Raw genomic sequence first — 21,567 nt, forward strand, 5'->3', positions numbered from 1 at the left:
AATAACCCGCTTGGGACTGGGCTCCGAAAAATGGGTCCTGGGAGGGAGAAACTGGCTCTGGAAGTGCCGACTCCCTGCCGTTCCCTTGGGAATACCACGTCGCTCTTCATCCCCCATCAAAAGGATTTGGGTACCGGGATCGATGGCACAAGTGGAGTTTTTCAAGGCCTTTTTTTGCCAAAAAGGAGCTTTTGAGTGTGCCAGCGCTTTGCATTGGCTCCGACTTGCCCATGGAAAGCAAATTCCCCGAGCAGACCTAGCACGGAGCTGAGTGGTTTCTCCATCCCAGTTGTTGCACTGGGAGGAAACAAAAGGGAAATAAAATAAAAACTGGTTGTTCACAACAAATCCTGGATTTTTAGACCGATTTAAATCTTTTTCGGATGTTGCTTCCCAGGAAAAGCTACGAGCAGAGGTAGAAAGTGATTTTTAAAATTCCTTCTCCCTAAGACGAGCTTTCCCCCAGGCTCAAGCCCATGTAGAAAATGGTGCTTCTTGCAAATCCTTCATCTCTGGAAAACAACACTGACCCACGCCACAGGGCCGGGGCACCCATGGGTGCTGAGCAGCTCTTGGGTCCAACCCACCTTGCAGGGTTTCCAGAGCATCCCTGCTGCCTGCAGGGACATGGCCCCATCCGTATACCGGGGCAGGACAAGGGGACAACAGGGACAGGGAGCAACGCTGCCCCAGCACTGCAGAGGCATCATCCATCCCACCCCATCCCATCCCATCCCATCCCACCCCATCCCATCCCATCCTCCATCATCCAGCCCATGCGGTCCTTGGGGGGAGGCAGCAACAAGGCTCAGCATCTCTATCCTCCCCTCCCTCCGTAATTAGGCCAATAGAAGAAGCAGGAGCCCTTTATTATTGATGGGGAGAATCGAGCTGCTATCGATCGGCGCTGGGGAGAGACTCGCCCAGGCGCTTTCTGAAATAACCTGCCAAATGAGATTTTTTTGTTGTTTTTTACCCATCGAGGGTGTTCGGATGAACTCACAGCCTCGCCTGCTCCCAGGAAGGATGGGAGCAAACACGAGCAAGCTCCGGCAGCCGAGCCGCTGCCAGCTCTCAGCGCCAGGTCCTTCGCGCTCTGCATCCCCGTTAAATCCCACTTTCCTGGCTGCCAGGTTTGCCGTTATCTGGGAGTAGGTGGAGAAGGATGTTGGGGCTTTCAGGGGATGGAAAAACCCCGCAGAGTGAGCGCAGCATCGTGTACATGGCCAACCAGCCTCGTCCCTGCCCGGGTCTCATTCACAGGACCCAAAACAATGTGTTGGATTAAGGAGACCTTGAAGAAGACGATGGATGGTTTCCACCCCCAAAAAGACCCATCACCTGGACAGCCCCAAAAGCAGGATGGCACTTGGGGACAAGGAGGACAGCTAAGCTCCTCCTGAGGTGCTTTATCCCATGCCAAAGCACAGCGCATCCTCCCAGGGACAGCAGTGAGCGGCTTGGCCCCGAGCAGCAGCTCGTGGTTCACAACAGCTCATCAGCCTCAACCACCTAAGCAATATTTTCCTTGGGCTGGCACAGCTTAATCCTGATTTTCTCCCTCACCACCCTCAAGATCTCCCTTCCCTGCATGGCCCAGGCTGCATTTTGCCTAAAAAACCCCTGAAATCTGTCCAAAGAAATGCCCGGAAAGCTCCCAGCTGGAGGAGACATCCCCAGGGATGCTGGCACCATCTCAGGACCTTTAAAGACATCCTGGACGTGGGCACAACTCATTCCGCTGCCCACCAAGGAGCTGGGGGCTGTTAACGGCTTCATTCCCGCAGCCCAGTGTCTGGGTGCTAAATAATATTAATGGTACCTCCTGGCACTTCGTTAAAAATTGCACCGGCGCTCAATTCAGGCCGTAGATCAAAACCCCTAAATGAAATCACCATCCATCCCCTCCCTAATCCGAGTTTGATACCAGCACACTTTCCCTTGTCTCCTTTTTAGAAATATTTTTCTATTGAAACGCAGAGCCTGGCTTCACGCCCGGGGAAGGACAGCTAAAAATAATCCTCCGCAGGTGATTTAGGAAGGCCCCTTCCCCACCAGCCCCCATCAGCCCCCACTTGCATCCCATCGCTGGGATTAACCAGCCTGAATTTCAGAGTGATCTCAGATGGATGGCGACGTCCCTTCAGGATCTTGCTCTTCGTTCTGCTGCTCGAGGTATTAAAACAAAGAGGGGGGACGAGGGCAGGCACCTCTCCATCGCTGGAGTGGCTTTCTCCCCGCGCCGGGTGATGGACGAGGGCGGCACAGTGCAAGGCGCTGTGCTGGCAGCAGGGGAATCAAGGGACAGATGGGGCTGGGCTGAAAGGTGGACATAAAGGTTTCACTCTGGGAATTTCAATATTTAAACTAATTACAGCCAAAGCTGCATCCCGGAGACCACACCGAGCCCGGAAAGCATTGTCCAAAACAACCCCCGAATTTATTTGTCAAGGCACAAAAATCCCCTTCAGATTCTGGATTTTAAATAACGACGAAAACCAGCGGAAGAGCCATGGAGGGGCACAGCGAGGACTTCTCCACCCACCGGAGCGGGACCAAGGACACGCCACCCGGTTCACCCCGGCAGCTCGGGTGCCCCCATGCACCCTGCAGGTACCCAGCGGCGGAGGGAGGACCCCCAGGATACACATGGGGGCAAAGACCCCCGATCCCACGGGAAACACAAAGGCTCGACCCCATGCACCGGCCAGGTTCATCCCCACCAGTGCTTTAGACCCCAAAGCATCGGCTTTGTCACTACGGGGAGGACAGGGGGGCTTCACCTGGCCGGCAGGTCCCCCCCCAAGCCCTGCCTTTCACCCCCCCTCAAAAAATCCCCCAGATTAGCTCGAGGCAGGGGATAACCAGCCCAATGGGATTTTGCATTTAAGGCAAAAATAAAAGTCCAGCGGGAACCACAGTGGTACAACGTGAAAAAATAATTGTCCCCATACGTCCCCGGAGCGGTGAATCCATCGGGGCCGAGAGCACCAACTGTCCCCCTGTGCCTGGGGGTCCCGCAGGTCCCATCCGTCTTCCCAGAGCCTCCGGGGCTCCATCGGTCACTCCCAGGGACCTCGCTGAGCCCATCACCCCTCTCGAGGCCTCTGGGCTTGGAAAGGGCACCGAAATTTGCCCTGGAAGGCACTTGGAAGGCGGCTGGCTTGGCTGCGGCCACGCGGGAGCGGGCACAGAGGGTGCCAGCGGGAACGGTTGACCCCGGTTGCTCTAAGCCCCACGTGGGGACGGAAAGACAGACAAGGAGGAGCCTCCTCCCCACAGACACCGTCCCCGGGAAGGATGCACCAGTCTTTGGGGCTTGCCAGGGATAAAGAGATGCAGCCTCTCTCCAGCCCCAGGGTGCCCTGAAGATGTGGCCAGGGTGGGAGGAGGGTGACAGGGCATGGGACGAAGGGTGGCAGCAGGTCCGTGCCCTCCCCAGGGGACCCAGAGCTCGTCCCCACTGGGGACATCTCAGCTGGTCCAGGGCACAGGGCGCTGCTTGGGGGGTGTCCCAGCTCCCATCAATCAATTTCTTGCTCGTTATCTGGGGGAAAAAATAGAAGAAATAAAAATTGGCAAATAATAATAATCCACAGGTCCAAATTAGTGAGTTAATTTGGTCACCGGCAGCTCCCGTCTCTCCCTGCCCTGGAAAACTGGGATCACCCAGCAATCCTCCCCGCTCCCAGGGCTGATGCCAGCCCCAGGCAAATACGACCAGGCACATGTAGGCATGTTTTTATCCCTCCACCCATCCTCCTGGCTAGAACCGCCCCCCGCAGCCGGCAAACCCTGGGAGATGTTATTATTCAAGCTTCGTTTCTGCTGAACAAGTGGTCAAGGAGCAAGCGGGCGATGTCTCGCACATGGGGTTAAGCAAACAGGCTGCACCGGGGATGAAAAGCCAAGGGGCTGGCAAGCCGAACACGGTCTGCGGCGGCTTGCGAGGGGGAGATAAGGGCAGGGAGGAGGGGGAACAAAAAAAAAAAAAAAAAGAGGAAAAGTGGAGCCGGTTGATGCTTCGCTAAAGGTGTAAAGGGGAAGGCGAAAAAAAGCTTTTATAAACCTATCGGGGTGGGGGGAAAAATGGCATTAGAGAAAAAACAGGGCTGTTAATAAAAGAGGAAGGGAGGGTTAAATGAGCAGCGATTCACCACCAGCAGAGGCCAAGCCTCTGTCTTTAATAAGAAAGGAACTAAATTAAAAGATTGAGATCTTGGGAGGAGGATGAGTCAGGGAAGAGCGGGGCTGACCAGGCGTGGAAAGTGCTGGAGCCCATCACCGGGCTGGGATGGGTGACGGGCTGTTGGCAGCACCGAGCCAGGAGGTTGGGAGAAGATACTGAAAGGCAGAAACAGGAGCTGGGACTCCAATTTTCATGAATTTCCACCAGGAATACAGCACCAGGCTGCTGCTGGGGAATTCTGCATGGGGAGGGATGAAGCTCATGCCTCCCCCTCCGCGAGCAATTCCCCTCCTCTTAGCAAACCTATGGCAACGCCCAAAAAAGACCCAAATTCCTTGCAATGACCCCAGTTGGTGGCAGGAAGCTTTTCCCAGCCTCGAGCTGCCCAAGAAAAGGAAGGATAAGAAGAAACGCCACGTTGAAGCTGCCGGCCGCATCGCTCCATCACTGCTGGGAGATACGAGCAGCGGCCAGAGCAAGCGCAGCCCAAATTGGAGTGGAAATGGGTGCTGGGAAATAATTGATCTGGGAAAATTTGATTGACAACTGGGGGAGGAAAAAAAAAGGGAAAAAAAAAAAAACCACCACCAAAAACCCAGTGATGGATGATGGAGATGCAATAGATGCTTTACACTCAGATCTGAGCGTCATCTCCAGTGTGCTTAGCAAGAAACCTTCCTCGCGAGCCAGCCTGCGGTCCTAGGCAAACGCACTCACCGTCTTTGCTCTCTGCGCTCTTCAGTGGCTGCAGGGCTGCAAAAAGCAGAACAGCACGTGGTCAGACCCCACCGTGTGGGACGGGGGGGGGGGGCTTGCAAGGGAATGCCTCCCCGGAGGAAAGAGCTAAGAGCCCCATTTTGGGGAACCCACCCCAATAATTACACCCACCAATTTCCATCGCAAACCAGCCCCCGGTCCCTAAATCTCCCCGGCAGCGAAGGAGCCAGCATCCCAAGCAGGCTTGCTCCTGCGCCAGCAGATAAAGGCAATCACCGGGCATATAATTAACCCGTTTGATGACAGCAGAGCACCAGGAGCGCTTTTTTATTAAGAGATAGGGTGGCTTATCAGGGAGCTGCCAGCCTGAGGGCATGCGTTGAAGAGCGGGCGAGCACAGGGGGGCTGAGCACCGATGGAGGGTGCAAAGTATGCCGGGGTGTTTGCTTGTGTAGAGAACAGTGGCACGAGCACACGCTATAATGCACTCACGTATATAATAATCAAGCATCATGCACCCACCTGTCTTGGGTTCTTCCCCCTCCTCATCCTGCTCCTCCGTCCCTGCAAAAGAGCAAGCTGGAGCATGTGAAACATCTGCCAGGCTTCACCCCAGCACCCACCCTGAACCCCGCTTTCCCGGGCAGCCGGGTTTGCTGGCTGCCCCTTGGATCGCCGCTGTCCCCGGCTGCTCGGAGCCACTCACAATCACCGCACATCCCAGGCTCCGCTCGGGACCAGGCGCTGCCGAGCTGCTGGTGATGCTCAGGGAGGAGGTGACTGGTACCCACCTGCACCCAGCACCCCCTCCAGCACCCTGCGGGGGGTATTTCCCCCAGCACAAGGCTGTGCCGGGATGGCACATCCCCTACAAACAAAGCAGAAAAAGCCAGAGCTCCAGGCGACGCAGCGCAGCCACTCGCCTCCCTATTTATAGCACAGCCGCCGTCTGGAGCAGCGTTTGGCGAGGGGCTTAGCAGGGAGACCACGGATCCCCCGTCACCTCCGGGACATCCCATCGGCACCGAGGGATGAGCATCCCCTTCTCCCTCCTGCAGCACCCAGCAGGCTGCCAGGCTGTCACCTCATCTGGGAGCCCGGGAGCTTTGCACCCCACGTATAGGACCCACTGCGATGCTATTCCTGGCCAGAAAGACCAGCAAAAATTGCCGCTCCTGCTTCCCACAACTGCCAGGCTCACAGGCAGGGTCCCTGCCCAGTTTCTGGCTGACCAAGAGCCACAGCAAAAGGTTATTGCTAAGGGCGTGCAGCCATCAGTGCAAAACATCACGGGCTGGGAGCTGTGTCTTGATGCTAAAGGACTGAGGTCAGCTGGCCTCGGGCCACGGCTGAGTGTCACGGCATTGCAAATCCCTTGGCCGAGGAGAAAATACTCTGTTACAGAGGGGAAAAAAAGAAATATATATATATATTTTATATATATCTCCTGCAGATGATTCTCTGGGATCTGCCGGGCAAAAACCCTCTCGGTCCCCACCGCTGGGGACACCTGACAGCCAGGCATCGCGGTGGCATCAGCACCAACGTCCTCCCCAGCAGAGAGAGGAGGAGCGAAGCGGGAGCCGCCGGGGAGGGAGGCTGTGGGTCCCAGCCCCGCAGCACGATGCTGGCAGGGAAAGGCTTTGGCAGAGCTAGCGCCTCGGGAGTCAGCGAGAGAAAACAAATGGGGAACGCCAGCAAAGCTGCTTCTGCAGCCATTTTCAGAGCACAGCAGCTTTTTTTAAAGCAACAAAGCCCCCCCTTTTTGTGCAAACACCTCTCTATAATAAAAAAAACCCCAAAACCAGACAGGAGAAGGATGCAGAAAACAAGAGCATGGAGCATCTCTCTAATGCTATTTCCATGTGTCAAAGCATTTCCGTGGTGGCAAGTGCTAGAGGCACCTTCTCAGAGGAGATGCTCCACACGTGCCCAGGTGTGGGTACCAGACACACAGAGGATGCTCGGAGCAAGAAAGTGAAAGGGGGAGACACGCTGGGTGGGAGGAAAACCAGGTGTATGTTTGAAAGAGCCGCCTGGAGCGATGCATGCAGCCAGCACGGGCTCTCCAGTACGGATCTGGTGGTGCCCGCCAACCCCAGCAGCTCCGAGCATCCCTTCATCCTTTAAAAGATGCCACCACCCAGGCAAACCCATGCCAGTTAAGACTTGCCCTGGCTCCCCCAATCCGTCACCCTCCATCCATCTCCCCCTGCAAACCCCATCTCTTTTGAGGGGGGCTACCCGCCATATTACCTGCGTTTTCCTCCTCTTCCTCACAGCTCTGGCGGATTTTCTTCTGGCACACGTACGCCAGGACGGCGAGCAGCCCCACGACGCAGACGGCGAGTCCCACCGTCACCCAGAGAGCCACGGCGGGGAAGGCAAGGTGTTGGCCTTGCAGGGAGCGGGGGGCAGAGAAATACCACCACAGTGAGCACCACTGCCCGACCAGGGGGACGCATGCCCGGTATTCGGGTCCCCATGGACGGAGTCGGTGGCACAAGGGGTGGCTTTGGAAGCAAAACCATCGGTGCCTCTAATTACGGCCTCCCCCAGCAGGTCTGGATCCGGCCAGGGAAGCAGCAGGTTGAGTCACTCCCTAAAATACTTCGTTAACCTTTAAATAATTGCACTAATAAATTCAAATGGCAAGCTGACCCTTCACTTGCTAAGAAGCTCAAGAGAAGCATTAGATGATGCTGCACCCACTCCCTTTCCCCTCTCATCTCATGCCACAGGGCCGGGAAGGATGGGGACACCTTCCCCAGGGTCTGGGATGGCCTGGCAGGGACCACCAGGGCTTGGGGGGATATCTCCTGGAGTGCTGGGAATCTGATTTTTCCTTGTAATATTGCTCCTTCTTCAAATAAAGTCTTATCCCAAACCCTGACCCTCCACAGACGTCACCCCAAGGCTGACCATTTGCTCGCGCACTTGGGAGCCCACGCAAAAGCCACCCCCCTGCCCCCAACCAGCAGCATCCACACAAGTTTTCCTGCAAGAGTTTGGTGCATCCAGCCAAAAAGTTTATGCTCCCCCAGGGACCCAATCCAGTAAGTGCTGTACCAAGGGTAATTAAACGCTAATTAACGCTACCAGGGAGTGCACAAGGTTATAAAGAGCTCCAGGAGGGCAGCGGGAGGAGCTTGAAGTGAAGCCACGAGGCTGAACGCGCTTGATGAACTCCTCCAGCCTGTATTTCTGAAGTAAGATTGTTGCAGCTGGGATGGAGAACCCCAAACTGAGAGCGTCTCATGGCCACATGCTAGGGAGAAGACAACTACCGTGCCCTGTGCTGGCTTTCTGGGGTGGTTTAGACTTGGACAGGGCAACTAGCAAAGCTAGAGACTAAGAACTAGGGACGCTTGTTCTAGCTGGGATGCTGGTGTGGGGTGACGGGGGAGGACAGCACAGCCTCAAGTCACCCTTGTAGGTCCATGGGGAGAGAAGTAGAGTGGGGATACGGGGTAGCAACCCCCAGCATGGCTCTGGGCCACAGTAGGGATCCCGGTGCCACCACGGTCACCTCCTTGAGACAGAGCCCATCCCTTCCTTCCCCTAATCATGGCCCTCACTGGCTCACCTGTGATGGTGACGGAGGCTTGGGTCTCCTGCTGCAGCACCGGGTTTCGCACCAGGCAGGAATAGGTGCTGCTGGGCTCCACCAGTACCTGGAGTACGCTGTGCACATCAAAGAGACCTTCCTCATTGGCCACCTGGGACGTGGTGACGTTTTCTGTGATGTTGCTGCCCCGGCTGTCCTGCCAGAGGACACTGGCCTCGGGGTAGCCGCGAGAAGCATGGCAAGTCACGGCCGCCAGATCTCCTGGCTTCAAGTCCTTGTTGGGCTCCAGGTTCATATTGGGCTTGGAGTAGGGAGCTGCAAGGGAGAGGACAGCCGGCATGAGGTGATGGAGAAGACCAAAGGATCAGGATCTGGAGCAACCCAATGAGGTTGGGCAAGCCCCCGGACAGAGTCCTCCAGCTGATAACACCAACCAGCTGAAGCTTCCCCAGCTTTGGTTCATTTATGGTCATGCTTCCAGGTGGCCTCTCAACTGAGAGCCTCTCCATCATGGCAGGGAGGGGACTGCACCATCCCCCCAGCAGTATTTTGGGGAGATGCAGCTGGTTGGTCTCTAACAGAGAGCTGAATTCCTGGGGAGACCACGGCAAGGGTGGAGAGAGAAAGAGGCTCCACGAAGGACCAAAGCGTGATGAAGAACCCTTTCTCTTTGGGGGATACACGCAAAGACACCCCAACTCTCCATCTCTCACCTGCCACCTGCAACGTCACGGCCGCGCTGCTGTAGTCCCGGACCCGGACGAAGCAGGTGAAGCTGCCCTCATCCGAGATCTCCACGCGCCGGAGGAGCAGTGAGACATTGCCCTGGGCCAGCTGGTCGTAGAAGAGGGCCGTACGGTTGGCATAGCCCCCGCCCTGGTCTGCCAGCTGGTCCCGGCCACCGGAGAAGCTGTGGACCAAGCGCTTGGTGTCTGTCAGCTGCCAGATGAGGCTCAGGTCATCGAGGCTGAAGTTGGCCTCAGGGGAGAAGGAGCAGCACAGGGTGGCATCTCGGCCAAAAAGAGCTACCACGGGCTCATCAGGGACCTGGATCTCCATGGCACCTGCGGGAAGGTGGCGAGGGCAAAAGCATGTGGTGGTGAGACCCTGCAGAAGCACCTCCTTAATTCTCCATCCAGAAAACATCTAAGCAAATCAAGGGATGCCCACGGGACAGACCCAAGGGCAGGTGGCATCTCAGGACCCTCCCCAGCACCGACCCCCAGCCAAGCCCACCCTGCTGGCAGGGAGACAGCTCCACATTCAGTGCCAAACCTGGGGCATCACTGCCCTCAGCTGCCAGCTGCGTCCACGGGCACCCAAACCTGCACCCCCCCCCCCCCGGGACACGCAGCCCAGTTTCTCCCCACAGGGAGATGTCAGTGGGTGATGACGGCAGGGACACAATCCCACATCCCCAGGACGAGCCAGCGCCGTGGCCAGGCTGGCAGGCGCTAGATGGCACCAGTGCTCCAGCGCGATGCCAACTGGCGTGCCACGGCGTGATGCCAACCGCGTCCCAGTGCCACGGTGCGATGCCAACCACGTCCCAGTGCCACGGCGGGATGCCAACCCTGCCATTGCATCAGGGCACGATGCCAATCATGCCAGGGCTGCCAGACCCTCCGTGCTTGGAGCTGGTCCTGGGGTCCCCGTTGGCAGCGAGCAGCGACGTCCTCCAAAGCAGACCCAGGGGTGACATCCGCCAAAGCAGACCCAGGGCACCATCAGCGCTTCATTCACCAATTCCACCCAACCCCAAAACGGGGAGGAAAAGGGGGAAAAAAAAAATCTCGCCTCGGACCAAGGATTTGCTTTATATTCTGACCTCAACACCGTTGTAGAACACAGCAAAGCCATTACCCGCAGCAAATACCTCCCTGGGGACAAGGACAGCAATGAGACATTAAATTTTAAGCAAGAGCCCAAGCGGGAAGGATGAGGAGCTGCGGGAAGGAGCCAGGCTGGACGAGACCTGCCAGGGGCCGCAGACGGGCAGACAGGCAGGAGAAGAGCGCTCGGGCAGCCTGCCTGGCTCTTGGCAGACTCGAGAGCGTCACGTCTCCCTATGGCTAATCATAAATGCCAGTGGGTTTCAGGAATATTACCCAGCCTGGCCGGAACCGCTGCTGGCTGCTGAGCATCCCGAAAGGATTCAGTCCTGATGTCTCTCCCAGGTTGAGGTGCTGCAACCTGGGGGGCCAGGAGCTGCAGCGCATGGGGACAGACCCAGGTAAGTAAGAAACCTTCAGGATTTGGTCCTCCCATGGCTTCGCCATTCAGCTGTAGCATGCGGGAGGTGGTGTCCCCTGCTACAAGGGTGGCCCACATGCACCAGAAGCCATCACACCCACGGGGTGATGCCCTGGGCAGCTGGAGGACCACGAAACCAGGAGAAACACTTTGTGGGCGCTGCCACCAGGAACCACAGGTCAAAGGCAGCTTTGTCGGGACGAATGTGGCATTCAGGACATCTTCTTCGGGGTGGTGACACGCAGACCACACCAACCCCAAACCCTCTCCAGCCCCACTCACCTGCCAGGCTGAGCACCAGCGCTCCCAGGGCAAGCAGCGGGCAGAGCATCCTTGGTGTGAGCAAAGCCTGGGTAAGAAAGCAGAAGCGAGCACGGTCCTGGGTGTCCTTGTCACAGGGGGTCTTCTCTCTCGCAACAAGCACCCTGAGCTGGGGAAAAATAGAACAAAACACTGAGATGGTGCTGGGGACCAGGAGCAGAGAGCAAGAGAGGGCAGGAGACCGGCATCAGGCAGGGGATCCCATATACTAGCTGTCCTCTCCGGCTGCCACACGGCAACCAGAGCACCCACCTCGTCGTAAAACACAGGAGGGGGTTTGCCTCCCGCCTGGCACCGGCCAAGGGACCGGTGCATCCCCTGCATCAGGGAGCCGATGGACCCGGAGGCAGCTCTTGTGCCGGAGGCACTGGCCGGTGCCCGGGGGAAGCCACGTGAGCCTCTTCCCCTCCTCACTGCTTCTCCTCCCCTTTTGTTTCTCTCTTTCTCAGCTTTTCCCCGCAGCATTGGGCTGTTACATCCCTGTCCTCCAAGAGGAGGCAACTCGCTCCCGGTGTCCAAAATGGCTAAAAACCAAACATAAGAGGTTTGTAGATTCCTGGCTCCACCGGCAGCTCCAGGGCTGCGAGGTTCATCCCTGCTCGGGGCAGGAAAGTCTCTGGCACGAGGTTGCCCCGAGAAATGGGGAATAAAACCAGAGTATCTCGGAGCTGGATGTGGGGAGAGGTGAGGGCAAGCTGCCCAGCACCGCTGGCTACCGTGGCTCGCTTCCCGAGCAACCCTCCCTGGCTGTGCCAAAAGCTCGCCGGGTTCCGCGTGACCCGCATTCCTCCCTCGTAGCATAAATGAGCCCCGGATATCGCAGCCAGCGTCGCCGCTGCCATGTCCTATCGCTGTCCCAGCACATCCCAGAGCCCTGCTGCTCCGCCCAGAGCCTTTAGCGCCGACGGTTTTCAGTGCAATAGCCGTATTAGCAATAAATCGGTGTCGCAGCACCCGTTTCTCAGGGTGCAGCAGGAACAGCTTCAGTTGTCGACACCTTCCTCCTTAAACCCCCTTTAATCGGGGAAATGGCAGCCCCGAAGTTCTGCCCAGCCCAGCTCCCACGGGGGAAACTGAGGCACGGGGGGGGGGGCTGGGGAACTGAGGCACGGCTCTGCCCCAAGCACGCTGGGCGAGCATCTCCTCTCCTTCCCTCCCAAGCACGAGGCTCCTTCGGGGAAAACAAATTATCCAGCTTTTTTTCTTAAGCCATATCCCCGACTCTCGCCTTTTCCCAAGCGGACGAACCAGGAGCCAGCCCCACGCCAAACCCCAGGCAGCTGGGAAGGGGGGGAGCTGCGGTGGGAGATGGTGACAGGGCATCACTCAGCTGCCCGGGCAAGGGAAACCGTGACTCATCTCCCTCACGCTCGCCCTTGGAGCTCTTTCCTTTTCCTGGTGATGCTAAAATAAATTGTATTTTATAGGTTTTGTGACCTACGAGTCCTGACAGACTGTCTCAGAGGTGTCACAGGAAGGGGACACCCATGTCCCCAACCCTCCTTCTGCAGTCGGGAGTCTTTTGGTGGGCATCTCGCCTTTCCGTGACTCAGTTTCCCGACGGCTGCGGTGTCAGCCCGGCTGAAGGATGGGCTCTGCCCCAGACCTGAGCTTTCATCGCAAGTCGGGATATAACGAACCCCATGAACACGTCCCTTGGAAGAGGGACACCCACGTGCACAGCAAGCCAGGATGGCTGTACCCTCCAGAAACCCAAGGAATAATTAAATCCCCTATTGCAGCGGGACCCCGGGGACCATGCATCACCCATTCCCCATTTAATATTTACTATCACGCAGCCAAAACGTCGCTTTTTTAAAATACCCAGATTCTCAGCTGCCAAATTATCACCCTGAGATGGGTGGAGGCGTAAAGAAAACATCTGCTGGTCCAGAGAGAAGTCCTCGCCCACCCGTCCGGGTCAGTCCCCACTTTGCTCCTCTCCTGCCCGGAATTTCTGGCAGACAAGAGCCCGGCTCTGCTCTAGACTATTTTTAGTCCCCGCTTAACCTCTCGGTACGCAACAGAAGCTCCCCGCTTGCAAAGCGGAACCCTGCGGGGATGTGGGGCACGGCAAAGGAGGGGTGGAAAGGTGGGGTGCAACCCCCAAATCGCAGGCGGGGATTTGGGGTGCGATATTTGGCGGCAGAAAGGAAGGGACGGGTTATCCTTTTGCTCATCCCGAGGAAAAGAGGAACAATCACTTCCCCTCGGAGCTCGGGTGTTTTGTCCCACGCGTGGGGTGGGTTTTAGCTCTATACATTAAAAATGGCATTTTACATCGGATGGATTTATAAGCATCCTGGGATGCCGCCTTCCCTGCAGCCGCGCGGGAAACGGTGGGGACACCGCCCGCCCCCCACACCCCCCAGTAGCAAGAGGAGGGGACCCCCGACACCCCCCTCCCAACACCCGCCCGGGCTCCCCGAGACCCCCCCCCCCCGGCACCGGCTCTGCCCGGCAGCTCCGTGCCGCCCCGGTGGGGCGCGGCTCGGGGGGGGGGGAGAAGGGGGGAGCCTCATTCATTTCGCCCTCCCGGAACAAAGCCCGGGCTTCCGAGCCCCGTCCCGCGGGAAGGGAAACGGGAGCGGCGGCTCCTCCCGCCGGGCGCTGCGGCGCGGCCCCGCTCCCCGGCTGGCACCCCCCGACAGCCCCGGGCCCCCGCCCCCGCCACGTCCCCAGCGCCGCCCCCCGCCGGGCCGGGCCGGGCCGGGCGCGGGCCACGGGCACTTACCGGGAAGGCGGCGCGGGACGGGCGGGAGCGCGCGCTCCGCCGCGGGCGGGCCGGTCCCGGGGCGGCGGCGCCGGCCCCGATTGGCTGCGGCCGCTTCCTGCCGGGGTCCCGCCGCCGCCGCCGGAGGAGGAGGAGGAGGAGGAGGAGGAGGAGGGGCCGCGCCGGGGCCGGCCCGGGGTCTTGCGGGGGCGGCGGCGCGGCTGCGGGGGCGGCGGGGACTGGGGTGCACGGAGCCGGGGCATTGGGGAGCACGGAGCCGGGGCATTGGGGTGCACGGGGCCAGGGGATTGGGGAGCACGGAGCCAGGGGGGCATTGGGGTGCACCGAGCCGGGGGATTGGGGAGCACGGAGCCGGGGGAGCATTGGGGTGCACCGAGTCAGGGGACTGGGGAGCACGGAGCTGGGGCATTGGGTTGCACGGGGCCAGGGGATTGGGGAGCACGGAGCCGGGGGGGCCGGGGTGCACCGAGCTGGGGGATTGGGGAGCACGGAGCCAGGGGGGCATTGGGGAGCACGGAGCCGGGGCATTGGGGTGCATGGGGCCAGGGGATTGGGGAGCACGGAGCCGGGGGGGCATTGGGATGCACCGAGCCGGGGGGGCTGGGGTGCACAGAGCCGGGGGAGCACTGGGGTGCACGGGCCCGGGGGAGCACTGGGGAGCACCGAGACAGGGAATTGGGATGTACAGAGGTGAGGGATTGGGGAGCACTGAGCCAGGGATATTGGGGGGCACCGAGCCAGGGGATTGGGGTGCATAGGCTGAGGGAGTGGGGAGCACCGAGACAGGGGATTGGGGTGCATCAAGGCAGGGGCATTGGGGTGCATGGAGCCAAGGGATTGGGAAGCACCGAGCCGGGGGATTGGGGTGCATGGGGCTGGGGCTTAGGGAGCACCAAGCCAGGAGGATTGGGGTACACACTGAGCCTGGGGACTGGCATTCACGGAGCCAGGGGATTGGGGAGGATGGAGCTGGGGGATTGGGCTACACACTGGGCCTGGGCATTGGGGTGCACAGAGCTGGGGGATTGGGGTACACCGAGACAGGACATTGGGGTACACTGAGCCAGGGGACTGGGGTGCATACTGGGCCTGGGCATTGGGGTGCACAGAGCTGGGGAACCAGAGCATATGGAGCCAGGGGATTGGGGTACACACAGCCTGGGCACTGGGGTGCATGGAACTGGGGTACACACTGACTCAGGGCATTGGGGTACACCGAGCCAGGGGAACCAGGGTGCATTAAGCTCAACAGATTGGGGTGCACGGAGACAGGGAACCAGAGTGCACTGTGCCAGGGGATGTTGGGGTGCACAGAGCTGGGGGACAACGATGTACTAATCCAGAGGACTGGGCTACACAGAATCAGGGGACATTGGGATGCACAGAGGTGGGGGACCAGGGTGCACAGAGCCCAGGGGGCTTAGGTGTACGAAGCCAGGGCATGAACCCCTCAAAGCTGGGAGATGCAGACATGCAGACCCAGGGGACTGGGGTGCATGGAGCCGGGGGATTGGGGTGCACGGAGCTAGGGATTTTGGAGACCTCAAAGCAGGGGGACTGGGTGCATGGAGCCAGGGGATTGGAGCACTCATACCTGGGGGCCTTGGGGTGCACAGAGCTGGGGCTTTGGAGCCCTCAAATTCAGGGGACTGGGGTGCACGGAGCCGGGCCATGGCGAGGCAGGAGGGCTGAGCCATCTCCGGGGAGAACAAAAGGCAGCTGGAGTTTCCCCTGCGGAGACGCAGGCCATTTCCCGGGGAAAAACCTGGCTAATAATTTACCCACACCAGCTGCCCAGAGGCACCAGCAACCCCACGCCGCGCTCAGTGGAAGACGCTGCTGGGGCTTGGGGGGGACCCCCAAATAGTTGAGAGCTGCAGTGCTGGAAGAGGAAACCCATGAGGGTCCCCCATCTGGAAGAGCAGGACCTCAGATGCACGAGGCATCTGGGCAGCCTTCCTCTTGCATCAATCATGCAAAGGGACTGCAGTTTCCTTGGAAAAACCATCTCACCGCCTTTTGGAATTTGCTTTTCTGGGGGTGCAGCCCGGCTGGGCTCCAGGGGGACACCGCCATAACTCCCACAACCCATCGGGTTGCTTTTGGCCGGGGCAGGGCCGTGGGCGCCGAGCTTCCTCCCACGCTCCTGCACACAATGTCTCCTTTTATACAGCCTCGGGCAGGCGGGCACCCAGCGCAGCTCCCCAGCACGCACAGGGGGGATGCATCAGGACTGAGACCGGGGAAGGGAGCACGGCAGGAAAGGAGGAAGAGGAGGGGGAAGAGCAGGGCACCGGGAGGGAGCCGAGCTCTTTGTAAGGGCGATTTTTCAGCAGCACACACAACAGATGTTTCCCTAAAGGAAGCAGCTTCTTGTTTTTAACCTGTTTTTCACAGAGGGCCCCTCGACACCAGCAGCTCTCACCCTGTCCCTGGCAATGTCCCCGAGGCTCTGGTGGCTGCAGTCCGTGCCCCAGAGCCAGGTGTCCGCGTGGGAGGTTTGGGTCTTTCATTGCTCCCAAGCAAAGGAAGCTCCTCACCCTTTTGATTACAGAGCGAAAGCTGGAACAACCAAACCTGGAGAGCTTAAAATTACAAGGCAAATAAAAATAACCTGAAACATGCTACATTTAAAACCATTTGATTTTTTTTTCCCCCCTTGCAGGCAGGGAAGGATTTTGCAGCAACAGGGCTGGTAATAAGGCTGCATATCCTTGACCCGGGCACTGTGGGTGACAGCAGCAAGAACAAGAAAGGATGAAGTCAATATACCTCAAAAGCCTGCAACTAAATCGGGACCCCTGTGCTCCATTCACAGATGTGCCCTGCAAATCAAGAGGATTTCTCTTTCTGTGCCCAGCCTGGCATGGGTAGCGCTGGATGTGCAGAGCGGCTGCGTGATCCCAGCTCATGCTGGCTCCGGCTGAGGAGCTCCTGCAGACGTGAGCCATGTCAACCCTCTTCGCACATTGTCCCCATCCTTTTTTGGGGGCCGATGGAGAAGATCCAACCATCAGCCCCCGATGCTGCAGCAGGGAGACAGGGGTAGGTTGCAACGACCTTCCGCATGAGATGATTCCCTCTCCCAGGAGCAATGGGTCCATGGGCATCTCCAGCATCAAAGCTCAGCAACCCAAAAATGCAGGTGGAACCCAAGGGTTTCACAAAGACACACACACACACCCCCCCGAAAAAAAAAAAAAAAGACACAAACTCGCAGCACTGCCCAGGGCAGGGCTTCACACCATCACGGCTTCATCACTTTGTCCCTTCTCCCAACACTTCACATGATAAAAGCAGCATCGTGGCTTTGATTTCTTAACTGCAAGCGCAATTCTGCTCCTGTTAGGCTTTGAAGATACAAAGTGAGCATCTGAGCACCGAGAGCCTTCTTAGTTTTAAATACAAACGCACACAAAAAAAGTCGAAACTACGGAGCTTGGAAACAAAGGCAGATTTTTCAACATCAAAACTAGCTAAATATTAAAATCCATGCTGCTTGCAAGCCTGCTCATAATTAACAATGAAAGGGCTTCCGGGGAGGAATTTAAATAGTAGATGTTCTCCATCCCAAATGATTATTTTTGGCTAATTTTCCTTCCTCAAACCCTGCAGCACCCAAGGTATGTGCATAAAAAATGTGCATAATAATGAAGCTGACCAAAAAAAAACAAACAGAAAGGCAAAGAAAAGGGCTGCAATTTGCAAGTTTATTCTCATGCTCAGCCAGAATTTGATCAAGGAGAGGAGGGATAGCCAGAGAGGATGGAGGTGCCAGGGCAAATCTGGAGCCTCCCAACAAGGTGTCCACAGCATGCAGGTCAGCTCCATGCATCCCAGGGAGGCTTGCATGGCTGCTTCTCCTTTCCATCAACATCATGGAAATACTGCACAGCACCAGCAGTTTCCAGCTGCTAAAGATGCAGAAATCAAATACGCGATGTCCAGGAGGATCTCCTGCATTTCCTTCCAGCTCAGGGCATCTGGCACACATCGTCTTCACGATCAATTCAGTACAAGGCAGGGGGGTGGAGGGTAAATACCACCTTGGCTACGTGCAGATTTCCATTCCCCAAAAGCTGCCAAGATCATCCATTTTGGAGCACTTTGGAACTGAACATCAGCCAGATCCACGTGTTATCCAACTGTGTTATCTCTGTGGGTGCGAGGCTGAAGCTACTCCACTGCAGAATCCTTGGACATATGGAAAATGGCTCTGGTTCCTCTCACTGCAGACTCAAACGAGTGGCAAAAAGCAAAGGATATGGAAGAGTAGGAATGAGGTTTTGAGGCTGCTTTGAACCAAGAGGCAGAGCAGCGAGACAGTCCCAGGAACAGACACACACCACAACACTAACCTGGGGCTCCCAAACCTTTTTTTGATGAGGCTGCATCTGGATAACCTCAATCCTGCTCACTCAGGAGGAAGAGAGCTGAAGCGTTTTGGACGTGGCCATCCCAAGATGCAGGGTCAGGGCTGGGGACAGTGAGTCACTTGCCACCGGCCAAGCGCAGATGTTTTAGGTCCACGTGTGTGGCAGGAGGCTGCTTTGGAGAGAGCTCAGTGTTTTTGCAGCACACAAGGGTCATTCATAAGCAGAAAGCCCAGCAATGGACTCCAGATGCAGAACCACCCCAGTGGGACGCTAGCAAAACTGGGATGAGCTCCCAGATGCGGGTGCACGTCTGGCTAAGCCCTGATCCTGCACCTGAGCGGCACCCAGGTACGCACCAGCCCTTTCCCTTCTTCCCAAGCACAGACCCAACAGGTCCCCACCACCAGGAGATGCTCAAAATGGGGGCTTCGAGCCTTGGATTGTCCTTCAGTTCAGACCAGCTACTGCAAATGGTTCCCCCCTAAATTCAGGAGGGCTTTATCTGTCTTAAATTCCAGATGGGACCCAAGATGGCAATAGCCGAAGGTGCTAGAGGTCTTGGTTGCCAGTGCTGGTGCTCCCACAACTGCAGACGAACCAATCTTGCTGAACACTAGCCATTTTTATTTGAAGAGTTAGTGATTTAGTGGGATTAGCACCCCAAATTCACACCGGGGATGCCCAGTGCAAGGGAAGGGGTGGGAGCATGCACTGGGGAGTGAGAAAGAGGCCAGCACTGCAACAATCTCTACTTAGTTTTGCCCAGACTGTTGTGAAATTACCCTGAGGGGTCTGCAAGGGGTAACAAGGAAGGGTGAGCAAAGGGTTACCCCACAACACAGGGGTCTGCACCCCCTGGAAAATGCTTACGAAAGCCCATGTCAGGAGAGCCCTGCCAACACGTCAGCTAAGCCCACGCAGCCTTCCCAGTCACAGACCCAAAGGTATTTATTTTTTAAAATGGTATTAAATTTGCAGCAGTGGTGGAAGCAAGCCCTGCACTGGATCCCTTCATTAGACCCTGCCTCTGCTCTGCCGGGCACAACTCAGGCGAGATCCTCAGTGGGACCAGCTACTCCCCAGAGCAGAGCCGGAGCACGTAAAGGGTTTCTGCCTGGATCCGGGCTCCAGGGATGTCTGCCTGCCATTGATACCCTGAAACCACGTCACTCCCTGCCTCCTCACTTCACCCAGGGGATCTCAAGAGCAGGAAGATGAAGCTGCCCTGTTTGCAGAGGTTTTTCTGCAGCCTGCCTTGGAGCAGACACTGCAGGATAAAAAGGCTCCTCTTTGTTTCAGCTGCATTGCCTTTGAGGCACGCAGGGACAAAGCAAGCCGTTAGGCTGAGCTGTGCACCAGGCCCTTGGAGAGGACTTCCCTTCCCCTAGACATGGAAAATGAGTCTTTTTTCTTCCTCCTTTCCTCCCCCTTCGTTTCTGCATCCCTCCCAGGCATCCCCCAGCCCTTCTGCTCAGCCTTGCGGCCATCAGCATCTACAGCATGAAGCACCTCTCTCTCCGGCAGCTACCACCTCTGCTCTCCAGAAACCCCACTGGACTAAGGGAGGCTGGGACTCATCATCACCAAACAGCCAGCAAGGACAGTATGAAGAAGGAAAAAAGGGTTTTTTTTGCCAAATCTGAGAAATATGAGAACTGCTCCCCCAAATACATCGCCCCTCTGTGCTCAGCTCCAGGCATTGCCAAAGCCTTCATCTGTCCCAGAGCCACCCTCATAGCGGGACAGCCAGGGCCTGTCCCCCCTCATCATCCTCCAGCCGGCCTGTGGGTGCCAGCCTGGAAGGGAGCAGGCAGGAGCATTGCACCTGCAAAACATGAGGTCAGAGAAATGCCCCAAGCCCAGCACCGGGACCACGGGACACCCCAGCTCTGGTCCTGCCATGTGTCCTCTTTCATATAGACTAAGACAGAGGTGGGGGCAGAAATGGGAGGCTGCAGAGTCTGCCCTAACATGGGGTTAAGTTCCCATAGCACTGGCAGCTCCCTCCCAAATTTCACATCGCAGAGGCAGGAGGAATTTCGCAGCAGGGATGTCTCAAAGGCACATCCATGCATTTCCCCCTCTTTCCTGATAGATACTCCCGTTAAACCACACAGCTTTCATTGCTTTCCGATGACAGCAACGAGATGCAGCTTTCCAAACGCTGCCACATGGCCACCTCCTACCTGCTTGCCATCATCCCTAGCAAGCACGTTTACCCGGTGTCCCTATACCCATCATCGCTGCGTCATGGGCTGTCTCCCAACCACACCAGACGAATTGCCTGTTCACAGAAAAGCAGATAGGAGCGCAGGGTTTTCTGGTTCAGTTACAAAGCATGTACTGCATTTTGATCTCCCAGGAAATTAATTCAGTTCAGAGCAGGCTAGCTATCTGTAAATATTAGTAAGGTGTTTTCTTATCAGAGAAAAGTCACAAGGCTTTTCTTTTCCCCAGTAACACCTCTGCAAGATTACTTTCACTATGGCTTTCATCAATTCATGATCTGAAAAAAAAAAGTTTTATCTCTAAAGCCTTTCCTTAAGGTGTTTTCTTCAATAAACTCAAAAACCCACATTGCAACAATAAGCAAACTCCATGTAGGCAGCACAGCAGCAACAGCACAGCCAACCCCAAGTGCACACGCAAGAGAAATCAAGCAGAATAAATACCTGGGCAGTGCCAAAGTGGAGCCGCAGCACTGCAGGACAGGATCACCACGTCCCAATGAAAGCGGTGACACCACAGTCCCAGCCATGCAGAACTTCAAAAGATCATGCACCGGTGAAGAACAAACCACACACAGAAACCAGATTTGCCTAGGCCATTAGGTACTCAACCTGCTTACACACAAGATATGCTGCAAAGGATACGTGCCACTCACAATTTGTGAGCACACAAGCACCAGGTTTGCCCAAAAGCTGTGCAGACTCTTAATGGTTGACTCAACACTTCTGTTTACAATTACAAGGTATGTGAAGTTGGCCAAACCTTATAGCAGGGCACAACTGAGTTAATGCAAAGCTTTATGCTATTCCCCCACAAAATATAACTTTAATCAGCCATGGGGCTGACTTGATCTAACCAGCAGGGAGTCTGAGGCTGCATTACATCCTAATACTCTTTGGACCTCAGCTCCTGCCTGGGAGATGCCCACCGGAGACCGCGCAGGACCTGGCAGAGCCATGGGTGGCAGGTCTCACTTGGCAGCCTCCACCACCCGGTCGTTGGTCACCATCTGCTGCATGAGCTCCTAAGGCAGAGCCTGCTGTCAGCCTGCAGACAGACACACAGCCCAGACCTCTCCCGCACAGCATCCCCACCGCTCCAGCAACAACCTCCACAGCACAGCAGCATCCCTAAAGTAAAGGGACCACGATGTCATTAGCGTCCCCGCTGTTAGACACAC

General features: G+C 57.0%; 1 protein-coding gene across 1 annotated transcript; it reads right to left on the minus strand.

Moving 5' to 3' along the window:
• Window positions 1-2,416: 2,416 nt before the first annotated feature.
• Window positions 2,417-13,816, minus strand: CD276 (CD276 molecule). Its single transcript, XM_076348553.1, has 8 exons — window positions 13,783-13,816; window positions 11,010-11,157; window positions 9,188-9,538; window positions 8,493-8,789; window positions 7,163-7,303; window positions 5,429-5,470; window positions 4,907-4,942; window positions 2,417-3,547 (listed from the first exon to the last, which is right to left on the minus strand). The coding sequence occupies exons 2-8, from the start codon at window positions 11,056-11,058 to the stop codon at window positions 3,525-3,527; spliced, it is 939 nt and encodes a 312-aa protein (XP_076204668.1). The 5' UTR covers window positions 11,059-11,157; window positions 13,783-13,816; the 3' UTR covers window positions 2,417-3,524.
• Between the last annotated feature and the right edge of the window lie 7,751 nt (window positions 13,817-21,567).

This window comes from Aptenodytes patagonicus, chromosome 10 (genome assembly GCF_965638725.1).
Source record: "Aptenodytes patagonicus chromosome 10, bAptPat1.pri.cur, whole genome shotgun sequence".
Taxonomy (NCBI): domain Eukaryota; kingdom Metazoa; phylum Chordata; class Aves; order Sphenisciformes; family Spheniscidae; genus Aptenodytes; species Aptenodytes patagonicus.